The following is a 13,445-nucleotide window of genomic DNA, read 5'->3' as shown; positions in this document are numbered from 1 at the left end:
AGCGACTTTCATTCATGTCACGGGGTACTCAAAATGTATTCTTCCTAAAGCTCCAGGCAGTGAAATGTTGTGACAATAAAAGTGCCCACAGTAAAGGTCTGTTTGAGAACCAGTTCAGGAGCAGCAAGTTCTCACACAGAACAGGGATTTCTCTATCAGTCTGTCCTAAACAGATCAAGTGTAAGCTCTATCCAACCCACAGAGGCAGGACAAGAAACTGCCTGTTTTTCTAGTCTTGATTCTTAAAAAATAAAAATAAACCTGTTTCTTCAAGTGCTCTGTTCTGATACAGCATCAGAAAGCTCTGTATTAAAAGTCTCTCAAGAGTAGCATCTTTTACCAATCAAGTAATGTAGCTTAGTTTGTACTCACAGAACCTATTTTTCCTCTTATTTTATACAGAGATTTTCTTCCTCTTCCCCTCCAGAATGACTATAATTATTCTATAAAAATACAGAGCATATGGAACACTTTCCTCCAAGCAATGGAACAGAGCGCCATAAAAGCAATGAACATCAGCAGTTTATTAGAGGTGGTTTCCCTTCCCCATCATCTACTCAGAGCTGCTGTGAAATTCTATTGAAGTCATACTGTGCAAGGGTACAAAACCGCTATGAAAGGATTTGCCTGCATTACATAGGGTTTACTGTTAATTAGCTCTTGTACACACACGCAGTACATAAAAACAGCTTTTTTTGTTTAGGAAGTGATGATTTGTTGAGAGGACGTCCTTTGTTGATATAAAGCTAGCATTAGGATTGTAATTTGAGTTAACATCTACACATCATTTTATGTAACCACTTGACAACAGTGGTCCTGGCTAATTAGTTTCTGTTAGTTAAAAGGGAAATGTGAATGAAATTTTCTTAGGTCATAAAATAGAGACAGACATCAGCTTACTCAGACCAGTAACACCAAGGTGCTAGTTCTTGCCTATCATATGCACACATGCTTCTGATCACATCTTCAGATTTGTAATCTCTCACGCACTGGAAAACAGAAACTTCACTCCTCCTTCGATGATCTCTTCTCTCCTAGTATTAAGCTGAATGAATTACAGGAACGATGAACACTTTTAAAATTCATACTTTAAGTAAAAACTTTGTCCACGGCCTAGCTTCAATAACTGAGTGAGCCAAACTTTTCTGGCAGACTAGCGAGCAGGGGAGCATAGAAGAACCAGCCTTTTGTGACTGCGTAGAGTAATTTTCTTAATGGACAGCAGAGTATTATTTTTACAGTTTTTCAATCTTCCTTTTAGGCAATGGTTATCCAAATCTTTGAAGCAGGCATACTCCTCCTTTCACTCTTTGTTCCAGAGCTCCTAACAAGTATGCTGTTCCACCCAAAGAAACCACTGACCACAGTTGTCAGAAGGTATTGAAAGGAGGAGTGTCATTCTAGTACGGGGTGGGAAAGGAGGGCAGCTAACTCCTTTGCGCACCCTGGGAAATTCCAGCCTCCACCTGCTCTCCATCTTTGCTTTGGTGATTTCTAGGAAAGCTTCATATAGAAGGGGGCCCAAACTGAAGCCTTACAGTAATAATCTAGTACCTACTCTCCCCACCCTCAAAAGGCAGAGAACAACAGGAAGAGCTATGAGTGGCTGAGAAAAGCCAGGACACAAGGCTCTTTCCTCCTCTCTGTTCCCTGGACTGAGATTCTCAGCATGGCAGGGAAGGAAGGAAGGAGACAGCAAGGAAGACAAAGCAGCAGTGATGTCAGTTACATGCCAGCTAAGGATTCCACCTTGCATGGGGAATTCTCTGCTGGCCTGTCCCATTCTTTCAGGCCTCTGTGTCATCTGAGCAGCCCGAAGAGGTCAGCCAGGAAATCTGCTCAGCAAACTGACTCAGCGAATCACATGAATTACAATCACACAACATAGGGATAGAGACGCTATGAATTAAACACGGTATAAATACAGACAGAATGTGTGTCACAAATGTGAGGAAAGGCTTTCCCTGCCGTATGATTTCAACTACAGTAAATCAAGAGCTATAATGCCAATAGCCAGCATTTGCAACCAACCACAATCAGAAGAGGCACTCATTTCTCCTGTGACTTCTAACTCCTTTAGAGTTTGAACTTTTCCTGGCAGTTAAGAATACAGTGAAAGCCTTTGTGAGGATAAATTGAACACATCAAAAATAAACGTGGGTCCTCACAGGGAAAAAAAAGGCACATGAGATCCAGCAAGTAACCTAACAGTCATTTGAAAAGTCTATCAAGTAGTCTAGAGGAAAAGGGCTAAAATAGCCCTTATACGTGGCACTGAGCTGGAAATGGGACAAGAAAAGGGTTTCTTGCATCCTTTTGGACAGAACTCTATTGAAGCTAAAGGTTTTAAAAAAACCAAACACCTATGCAGAAAGACATGCAATGCCAAAAGTAAGGATTTTTTTTTTTTCCACAAAATATAAAGGACCAAACATAAACAGAAAAACTGAAGTTTCACTGGTCATCTGGAAAAAAAGCCATGTGATGCACATCTGATTCATCTTTACTAAAAAGGACATTAAGAATTCCTTTGCTATTCTACCAGACTCACACAAAAGCCCTCAAGTCAATGGATCATGGCAAAACCAATTTGCAAACTGCAAAACTGGAAAGAAAAGCAACACTGGTATGAAAATGGAAACAGGTGAAAATGAGAAATACCTCATTGTTTGTGGCTAGAGCCCTGCTCTCACTTTCAGCTGCCTGAACAGCAGAGAACCCTGCCCTTCAGCTTACTGCTAATTCACACCAATGGAAGAAATCCAAGTCAATGGATAAGGGTAAAACTGATTATTAATTATTTTAAGGTCTGTAAGTCTAGGGAGGGCACACAATTGTTAAAGGGACATGAAAAAGGTTCTATCTAAAGTGAAATGCATCCATTTTTGATTTACACCCCTACCGTAATAAAAAGTATCACTTTGCCAGTGCAGTTTTGCCCATTTTTAGCCCAAACAAAATGAATCATTTTCACACAAAAAAAATAATGCACAATTTCACGAATCTAATAAATATAAAGGTACGAAATGTCCTCCTTTGGCTTGAAAGTGAAAGAATACATATAAACTGACATTTAAACACAGTGCAGTAATTTTCCTAAAATAAATTCAGCAAAGTTGGAAGAAAAAAAATAATCCATCAGATCTAAAGGAAACATTTGAGGGTCTTCCCCCTCAGACTGGATGGAGCAGAAAATTATTCACTTGAGCAGAGTAAAACAATTACTTTAATTTCCACCCCCTTGATAATCTGTTTTACTACCCTGACAGTAGATTCAAGGAGACAAAACCTATCATTTACACAACATAAAAAACAAAATAAGCATTGCCTGCTAACACATGGCTTAAGCTTGGCACCCTACTAGACAACACTTCCTTTAGTGTTGTGTCATCATGTTCAAGGTTCCACTTTTAAATATAGGGCCCAATCTAACATCCACTGTGATTAAAAGGAGTCTTTCCATCAAATTCAGTGGGTATTTGGCAGTACCTCCAGAGACTTTACTACTACCTGAACATTTTCAATGCAAAGGTAAGTTTTGGAGTTATACCACTTGAATTAAATAGTGAACAAGGTCTGACTGGCTTTGGGCCAACAGAGGAAGCTACAGCGAGCAGCCTGTAACGCTGTAAGAGAGTTACTAGGGCCAACAAGTTGTCTTCCTAGTATAAAGCCCTTAATGTTCCCTCAAAAACTGATTAAAAATCCAATTGATGAAACACATGTTATTTTTAAATTGGTTACTAAAGCAAAGAACTTCAGCATGGCCTTCATTCTCTGTAGTTTGGTAAGCCCCTTAAATTTACGCAAATAATAATACAGTTTCTGTATTTGTGCTTTGAGTAAAGTTGACAAAATGGAGACCTTTAAAACTGGTTGCTTGTTTTGGGCAACTCAGTTCGGATGAGTACATCTGAAAAGGAGTTCCCCACAGAAGTATCTCAAACTGGATATCCCAGATCAGAAAGATTAAAACAAAATATTGAAACATTGAAAAACTCAGTCGTCTTCTGTTGCTTATTCATTGGTCCATGAATTAAGTCAGAACTGATATTGATTTAATTAAACAAGTATACGATCTGATAGCATTTATAGAGTACTGTTTTTCAAGTCTAAACATGTTCTCCCTCAACAGCTAGAAATAAGAATATTCACATTAGGTACACAACTAGGAAGGAAAGGCAACCTTAAAATCTTTTTTGAGAGACAAGGAAAAAAACCAAAGTAAAATCCTTAATGAGGTGAAGTTGATTGAAATGATATATTTTTCATCCAGTCTTAGCTCAAGACAGTAATCCCAAAGCCTGGAAGTCATACTAACCAGTTTGAATTTAAAAATAAACAAACTTAATGGCAATGAAGGGTTTTTATGAAAAAGAATGCAGAGAATAACTGGAATGTTTTGGGAGTCTTCCTACATTAATTTGTTTCAATTGTCATTACTGAAAAATAAAATTGCTGCAAGGTTACTTTTTTTTTTAAAACAGAAAATTAAAAAAAAAAATCAAATAATAGCGTTATGTGAATTAAAGAAGAAATTCAGTTTGGCTGAAACATTTACTTTTTTCCAGAGAAGAAGTATGGAAGAAAAAGCTTCACTTGCTTTTAAGCTCTGTCTTAAACAAAAAAACCAACAAATAGGAAAAAAGTAAATTCCAATTTAACCAGAATTTTCACCATGTTTACTTCTAGTAAAATTTCATCAAGAAACACGTATTTCTGCAGAAAATTTCAGAACTGAATCCTTTTCGATTTAACCTAAAAATAAAAAAACCCATGGCATTTTCTAATCAGCCTAAACGAGTAAAATATTTAATTGGCTTTCAAATGGAAAAGTAAATTTGGATGTTCAGAGGCATATCCTACTTAAGGACAAATTATGTTCTCCCCATAATTTGCGTTTCTGAACAAACTGGATAGTATAACATTCCTATGGTAACCAGGGAAGGACCTTGTGTACAAAAATGGAAAAGTGGTGGATGTTACCTAGCATGTTGTGGTAAAGTGGACTGTCGTGTCCATGGATAGTAAATGCAGTCATGACTAGCGGGACCTCTACACCTGCAGGCAATTACAGAACAAAAGACGTCATTTGCCATTCACAAGGACATGCACACGCATGCGCCCTTGTCCACACGTGGAGGATGGAAGACACACAGGGAACGATCACTCAGCAAGTACCTATCCATCAGGCCGATGCAGTCCTCAATACGTGGCCCTATGCACCTGCAGCAAATCCAAATTGAAAAGAGGGAGAGAAAGAGAGAAATCTGTTATTTACAGATCCAAGAAGCAGGAATCCCCTCTTTGTGCCACATTCTTAATTATAATTCTCAAGAGAGACCCAAGTCACCACAAAATTATAGCTTGTGACAAAAACAAGCTTGCAATGGGAACAATAATAGCAACATAAACAGCACTCCAAGGCTGGACATATCTTGGCTCAAACAACACTTAAGGCAGGTTTCACCTGCATACGTGGGAGTCCCAACAATAGAGTTGCTTTTTCTGGATGTTGTCTGAATCATCAAACCAGTGATTACTGCACAAAAGCTGTTCATTTGCAAGACGAGACCTCCAGGAGCACAATGCAAATCTTTTTTTCTTTCTGTAACTGATGCAATTGTTCATTCTGTTCTAAGCTCCTAGCTAGGGCATCTGCAGAAATATTTTGGAAGCTGACTATACTTTCATCGAGGAAGCTCAAGGATGAACTTCCAACAACAAAAACCAGAGCAAAATGGCATCTGCTGATTCAGGCATTTTATTCTGCTTTCCTTAGATGCTGACAAAAGTCCTCCACCTGCAAAATCAGCAGGTGCTCACCAAAGGCAATGGAAATGCAGGGAATCGTTTTATGCAGCACCATTAAAGCACAATCATGGGGAAAGAGTCTGTTTGCAAAACAGGGATATGTGTGGATTTTCCTTGCCCTCACGAAGAGCAGTACGTGAAGTGGTGTCCTAGGCCCTCTGCATTCAAATAGCAAGTCGATTACACATTTACACAGCAGTCAGGATTCTCAGAGACAGATACATAAAGTTAAGCTTTTAGGGGTTAAGACAACCTGACACCCTTTAGTGCTGAATGCCCAGCTAGTCCCTCTGTAGCCATGGGGAGTACCTAGCTCTCAGCATTTTAAGGAAACCAAACCACTTATTTCAACTCCTTAACAAGATCTCAGAGCCATTTTATTAACAGGCTCTTTGACTGTATGTCTACTCCAGGAGCAGGTGATCTGACACATCAGTAGACTGAAACTCACTTCTGTTGAGGCATTTTAAATTTAAGATATGATCCCCAACTCTTTTTAAAGTCTCCTGCTTTCAGTTTGGCTTTGATAGAGGGATATGCATGTCAAAAATCTGAAAGAGTTCAAATATGCTCCCATGAGATCTTCTTTCCACTTCGCCATCACTTGCCACTCATCAGCTTTTGCTGCATTTAAATTAGCTATCACTCTAACATTATAAAATACATTCAGTGAATTCAGTTTCCCCTTACCTGCCCAGCAGGGAGAGCAGAATGATAGTGAACCTTACCTCTTGTTTGTTTACTTGAATTTTTATTTTTACATAAAAACTGTGACATGCAAACACAAATGGTAAGGTTTTCCTCAATAATGGTTTCCTTCAGCAAATGTGCAGACATAAAAAGGATTCGTTAAATACCCAGGTGGCCAGATAATGCATAAATGGAAAGGGTAGACTTAAACGCAGTTCAAAAACTTAATAGAGAGAACTCTTGATGGGTATTTTTTGAAATTTCAGCTGTCCTGGGCTTCAGGACTTCAGAATTCAGGACTATCTGAATTCTAATCAGTCTCAAACATATCCAACATTTCTTCCTTTCATGGCATTCTCAGTAATTTGCAGAAAACCCGTTCAGTAATGAAGGAGGCTGAAAAACAGTTGTTCAGATCTTCCATTTCCTAGCATATCAAGAGAAGCTGAGCTCAGACTCTTGCTACAAATAAAAAGAAGGCCCTCTTCAAATTAGAGGTCCGAGAGCCCATTACTAGTTCAGATAACTAGCAGACTAACATAAAGAGCCTATTGTCTTGGAGTCGTTTCACATCTGTACATTTGTTCTCTCAGACTTTTGGAGAACAGGACTTGAATCCAAGAAGAGAGAGCTGTTTGGACCTCACCCACTCCAAGCTGAAATACCATTGATTTTCATTTAAACCCGTAATCTTCTTCAGTGGATTTCCCAGCCCCAAACAGAAAATTCTGTCCAGGTGCAACTTCCATTACTCCTAGTCATGTTGAACAGTTTCCTACTCTCTGACTGGCTGTCCTGATTACATGCAGTAAAGTACAATACTGTGTGAGTAATGGCAATTTCTATTAACAAGTTATTTTGCACCACCAAGTCATCAGTTATTTTTCCTCTGGAAGTAAATTCCTTGGTTTCAGACTTTTTGACACATATAAGTACAAGCATGACACAATCATACATCACACTGGTACTCCATTCGCCCCCAGGGTTCCTTCTTCTGCTTGGAGCCTGGAGGATATTTTCATTTCCAAGTTCGCTCTGTAAAATGAACTGGTTAACTGATACATGCCAATTTATTAATGATATATTCAGTACCTTACAACAGTCCAATACAGCTTATACAGAAAATTACACTTGGAGCTCATCCTCGCTTTACAGATGGTCATCCTCTCCTCCCAGGCAGGGGAGATGAGGAGAGGGTGTCACCCTCTATGTCAATGACCCCGTGGAGTGCGTGGAGCTCCGCCTGGGGATGGATGAGGAGCTGACTGAGCGCTTACGGCTCAGGCTTAAAGGGAGGGCAGGGACACGTGACATTATAGCGGGGGTCTGCTACAAGCCGCCCGACCAGGAAGACCGAGTGGATGAGGCCCTCTATAGACAGATAGGAGCAGCCTCATGTTCACAAGCCATGGTGCTCATGGGGAACTTCAACCACCTCGATATCTGTTGGAGGGACAACACAGCAGGGCATAAGCAATCCAGGAGCTTCCTGGAATGCATTGATGACAACTTCCTTCTCCAAGTGACAGAGGAGCCAATGAGGAGAGGTACTATGCTGGACCTTGTTCTCACCAACAAGGGGCTGGTGGGGAATGTGAAGCTCAAGGGCAGCCTTGGGTGCAGTGACCATGAAATGGTGGAGTTCAAGATCCTTAGGGCAGTGAGGAGGGCACACAGCAAGCTCGCTACCCTGGACTTCAGGAGAGCAGACTTTGGCCTCTTCAGGAATCTGCTTGGTAGAGTACCATGGGATAAAGCCCTAGAGGGAAGAGGGGCCCAAGAAAGCTGGTTAGTATTCAAGGCTCACCTCCTCCAAGCTCAGGAGCAATGCATCCCAACAAAGATGAAGTCAGGCAAAAATGCCAGAAGGCCTGCGTGGATGAACAAGGAGCTCCTGGACAAACTCAAACACAAAAAGGAAGCCTACAGAGTGTGGAAGCAAGGACAGGTAGCCTGGGAGGAATACAGAGTAATTGTCTGAGCAGCCAGGGATCAGGTTAGGAAAGCCAAAGCCCTGACAGAATTAAATCTGGCCAGGGACATCAAGGGCAACAAAAAACAAGCTTCTGTAGGTATGTCAGTGATAAAAGGAAGACTAGGGAAAATGTGGGCCTCCCAAGCACAAATACAGGCTGGGCGATGAGTGGATTGAGAGCAGCCCTGCGGAGAAGGACTTGGGGGTGTTGGTTGACGAGAAGCTCAACATGACCCGGCAAAATGATGAGTTAAAACAGTTTTGAAAGTTGGAGTAACAACTGTTTTTTCCTGAAACAATCCTTTTTCCCCTCTGTCAGAAATATTGTCTTTCATCAATTTTCCTTAAGATTGAAAGGTGGGGTCTTAACTATTCACAGATGTGGAGTAGCGAAGCCATTTCTAGTCAGATGAATTCTCAAAAATCTTTGTCATTAGAAACAAACAAAACCGATTATACAACAGCATAAATAGATTAACTCTGGACAGGAGAAAACCTTAGTTGTGGCGATGACCTGGTCATCCAACTATTGCTATGGATGAAGCTGGACAACTCAAAACCAGGCGGTTACTTAGCTAACAGGAAGTGCATACTGATGGTGATAGTAAGAAAGTTGAACTGGGGCAGGGGGTAGGAGGAAATTTTGCATCAACAAAATAGTAACAGTTTCTCATTCAGAGTTTGTTGCCATTGAATTTGCACTATTGTTCCATCTGGAATTCATAATGCCTTCCTAAAAATACACCTAAGCTTTAGGGGCAAGACAGTACTTCCGCCTTCAAATCCCTTTCTGGACGACACACGTGTTGATAAGGCTCCCATGACTCTTCTGGTCTTGGTTTAGAAGGAAAATGAAGTTTTGGTGAAGAGTAATACACTTCCTTCAAAAAGTTGTGTGAGAAAACGCCTTTATATGATGAGAGGAGGTGTCCAGTGAGATCTCCCATTTGTGTCTTGCCTAGCAAGGAAGCAGACTGTCAAATGCTATTATATAATTAGTATTTTATTTCTGTGAAAGTGTTCCATTTTGGCTAGCTCTGCAAGAAGAGGTGCCAAATGCTTTCTGACTCTCTTGACTTAAATGGGATACCTGTCCCACGTGCCTCAGATCTGCTCCAAACTGGCTTCGAGTAGCTGATGTTTATCATGGGGATGCAAGGCCAAGAGCACAGTTGTTGCATCCAAGGAAGTCACTCCTTGATAGTTCTCTTAGTCAATATAAGATCATTAGCAGGGCTGGATAATTACACACCTATTAACAGAAGCAGTCATTATACTTGAATAAGGGAGGAGAATGGCGTTATCAAATCTCACGCTCTAGGGTGTAAAGCAATCATCTGCAAGTGCCATGACAAAATTGTGGCAAAACGCTCAGAGGAAACACAGAGGTGGGACAGATATCTTCCCTGGTGATAACACCAGGTAGGGATGACTACAAACAATGTATGAGAACTAACAACCCATTTTAGCAAGCAGCCTGATTCAAAGAGAGCAGCACTGCAGGAGCGAGATACCACCACATTGGGAGCACTGCTCTGCAGCAGCTCAACACTTTTTGACAAGCATCCAGGCTGTACTGCAAGGGCATCGGTTTTATTCCAGCAATTGATCTGACAGAGAGGAGAACAGACATGCTAGATGAAGTAGAATTACGTTTCTCTGTACCACTCAGTTGTGAGCCAAATATCAAGATATGTTCCCTCCACAACCTATATCACTGAAGAATCCTGATTGAGGGGAATTTAAATATTAATTTCTAAAGGAAGGGTATGAAACTAGAGAATTCAGTATTGAAGGAGAAAAGGAGAGAGAGTAACCGATCTCTCTTCTCTCTGTGGGCATATTCAGCCCCTGACAACGTTGGCAAGAAGACAGACAACCCAAAACCCCCAAACATCTGGGGCAGTCATTAACAGTTTCATTAACATAATCACATGCCTGAAAGTCTTTAGGAACACTAGAAAAGAATATCCATGCTTACCCAGATTTGGGGGGTGGTGGGGTGTTGTTTTTATGAGGTAACAAAATACCTAAGAGTAGACACATGAACTCTGTAATAAGAGGATGAGGATTTCTATGAGGAATAGTATTTGACTCATGGCAAAGGGATAGCTCCTCATCTGGGAGATAACCACACCTTTGCGTATGTGACTGGGGTGAGACCTTTGGCCCTTTTACTAGTGGTAGTTTGTCATCTCTCTGGGGATTGGCACACAATGCTAAATGAGGTGTTGTTTCACCTAATCAGCCGCAGAAAATAAAAAGGGAAAACTGAAAGTTCAAAGATTAAATGACAACATAACTCAGCATAAAGGAACCCTGTGTCACCAAGGGTATTCACCAATGAATACTGGCAAGTTCAGTTACAACTGCCTAATGCCCTTCCTATTTGTTTATGAACTAGAATGTCAGATTTTCATCACAAGGCATAAAAGCCTCCCTTCTTGATCCCGTTCTATCCAGGGACATAAACAACCACTTGCAAAATACCGATGCATATGAAGAAGTGGAAAGGCATGGAAAACATTCTGCTCCCTTCCGGGTCTAGGAGAAACACAGTTGTGCCTTGAAGATTAGTAATAGTTAGATCAGTTAGACCTCCCCAGAAAAGAGGAGGGAATGGGAAGAGGTGTTGCATCCTGGTCTTCTGAGAGGCCAGCAGAGCTGCAAGGCACTTCTTTTGCAGGGTGGACAGTAAATCTGTCATCCGTAGCTGGGCTTGTCAGATTCCACCAGAACTGGCACTTCCACCATCTATTGAAGCCAGGACCAGAGCTCCTGAAGTGAGCCCATCTTTTCCTATTGTTTCTTCTTACACTCTTCTTCCATGGTAGCAGCATTTTTCTTATTGCGTAACTGATTTAAAGGGTCTGAGGGGAAGACAAATCTGTAACAGATCCTGGCTGTGTCTTTGCGATCTCACTTTCATTTCCCTAATGGCTCTATTGTAATTAGATTTGCAAAACTAGCAAAAGGTCTCATTTTGAATGGCAACAGCTGTTGACATCAAGATTACATTGAATAATTTACTGGTTTAATTTTAGCTGCTAAACAATAAGAGCCTCTTGTTGAAGATTATTTCACTGGCTGAAGTTTTCTCTTTTTCCCCTGGCTGCCTCTCCCTTTCTTTCTATGCTGGACACCACCAACCGTCTCATTGAAAAGACATTTATAACTTATGTGGCGCATGCAAAACAATAGTTGTGTATGTGACTACTATTATTTTGTTGTACAGATTCTCAGTTCTGGCTCACATACATGGGCTGTATATTTCCAAATGTAACAAGTGATTTTGGGCACTTAGACAGAACTTGAGAAATTGATGCTCAGACTCAGACTCTTGTATAAAGTCTGGTTTCAGACAAACCCTTTGCATCAGTCCCCATAAGAAAAAGCGAGCAGTAACACTTTCGTCTCACAGTAGTGCTGCTGGGTTAGTTCACCAATACCAAGGAGCAGACATGAAAACTCTGTCAACAAGTAAATACTAAAAATAAAGTCATTTTACAGCCCTACACTTAAGTGTCAATGGCAGCATTTGCTGCAAACCAGTGGTAGCTAGAAGGAAAGCTAAGAGCATTGCTGTGAAAAGCTGTTCTCCATGGTTTTCAAAAGGAGTGTAAGCTTTGTTTTTGATAAGCTGCTGGACATTCATGACTGAAACCTGAATGTCATGAGACACCTGAAAATCAAAGGTTACATTACTGCTGCACACCCTCTGTTTTCAGGAGTGGCACAAGTGCTTTACCAAGCCGAACTGTATGTAAATCATCATGTGCTATAAACAGTAAATAGAATGGCTCACTTCACAGAATTTGCACTTACCCTTGGGTGCAGTTTGGATGACACGGATGGCACTCACGATCCTCATCAGCGTATTTGAAAATGAAGCTGTTGGCTCCCTGTAAGCCGTCAGGGCATTTTTCCACGCAATTTGGACCATCCTTAAAATGGAAACACTTCGTGCAGTGGTCAGGTCCCTGGAGAGCATGGAAGAAAGAAATGCAGTGCATTCAAGTTACTCTGCCTTTTCCTGCTGTGCTAGAATTGCAGGTCCTAGATTGACAGCACCCTCAACGATAACTGTAGTAGCATTTCTTTACTATTGAACAGTGAATTAGCTGTATGGTTCCAGTCTCTGTTAAGGAGCAGCAGATGCGTAAATCCTGGTGCTTCTGGCCATAAACTTATTCTGCGGAGTGTAAGACTAAATTCCAGATTCTAAACGGGTTTCTCAATATTATTGGTGTGCTTAACACAATGGACTTCATGCCCACTTTAACTCTGAGAAATTTCCCGCAACATTGTTCAATATTGAACCACATTTGCAAAGCAACTGCAATGGCCTTTCAGTGGGATCCCCTACCTCTGCACTCCTGAATTATTTTCCACACTGCATTCTCCCTGCGGCATCTGGTCACAACCATACTGAAGAACTACAAGGTCTCTTTGTTCTTAATACATATGTAGACTAGACTGTTGCAAACTACAAACAAAGGCTCCTGGACAATGTAAAAGTAAAATTTTAAAGCTGTGATGATAAGCCAGTGTATAACCAAACCTGGTGTTCAGGTTGGGCACTGGTCGGGGATTTTATGTCCATGAGCCCTGCTACAAATCCGAATTTCCCTCATGAGCTGAACACTTGAAACATTAGCTTCTTCCTTTATGGTTGTGTTGCAGAAAACAGTATTGTGACAAAAATGATGATGCCTTTTTTCCATTCAGTAGGTAAGTCACAGAAATAAGGAAATAAGTTACGGGTTAAATTTTCTCAACGATGAAGAGCCTAAAATACAACTCCTTATTGCCCAGGATACTTGTGACTTTTAATCTTAGCAATATATAAAAGACTAAAAGAAAAAGACAACTTCTATCTCACAGAAGAGCAATAATCTTTGAAAGAAGACTCACTGGCCATTATAAAGGTGACAGCCGCAGTTAACATTCATTTAGGATGCATGAA

General features: G+C 40.8%; 1 protein-coding gene across 6 annotated transcripts in view; it reads right to left on the bottom strand.

Annotated features, from left to right (window-relative positions):
* ERBB4 (erb-b2 receptor tyrosine kinase 4) overlaps positions 1 to 13,445 on the bottom strand; it is a 528,844-nt gene that overhangs the window by 143,792 nt on the left and 371,607 nt on the right. For 3 of the 6 annotated variants that reach the window (XM_050899627.1, XM_050899630.1, XM_050899632.1), the window contains exons 15-17: positions 12,305 to 12,459; positions 5,182 to 5,226; positions 4,987 to 5,061 (exon numbers count right to left, since the gene is read on the bottom strand). In XM_050899627.1, the coding sequence (XP_050755584.1) occupies positions 4,987 to 5,061; positions 5,182 to 5,226; positions 12,305 to 12,459 (275 nt within the window). The remainder of the gene's footprint in view (positions 1 to 4,986; positions 5,062 to 5,181; positions 5,227 to 12,304; positions 12,460 to 13,445) is intronic. The other 3 variants (XM_050899628.1, XM_050899631.1, XM_050899633.1) reach the window with 1 other exon arrangement.

The sequence above is a fragment of the Gymnogyps californianus genome, chromosome 7 (genome assembly GCF_018139145.2).
Source record: "Gymnogyps californianus isolate 813 chromosome 7, ASM1813914v2, whole genome shotgun sequence".
NCBI lineage: Eukaryota > Metazoa > Chordata > Aves > Accipitriformes > Cathartidae > Gymnogyps > Gymnogyps californianus.
Note: the sequence above shows the minus strand (reverse complement) of the source record. Positions and strands in the feature narration are given on the sequence as shown.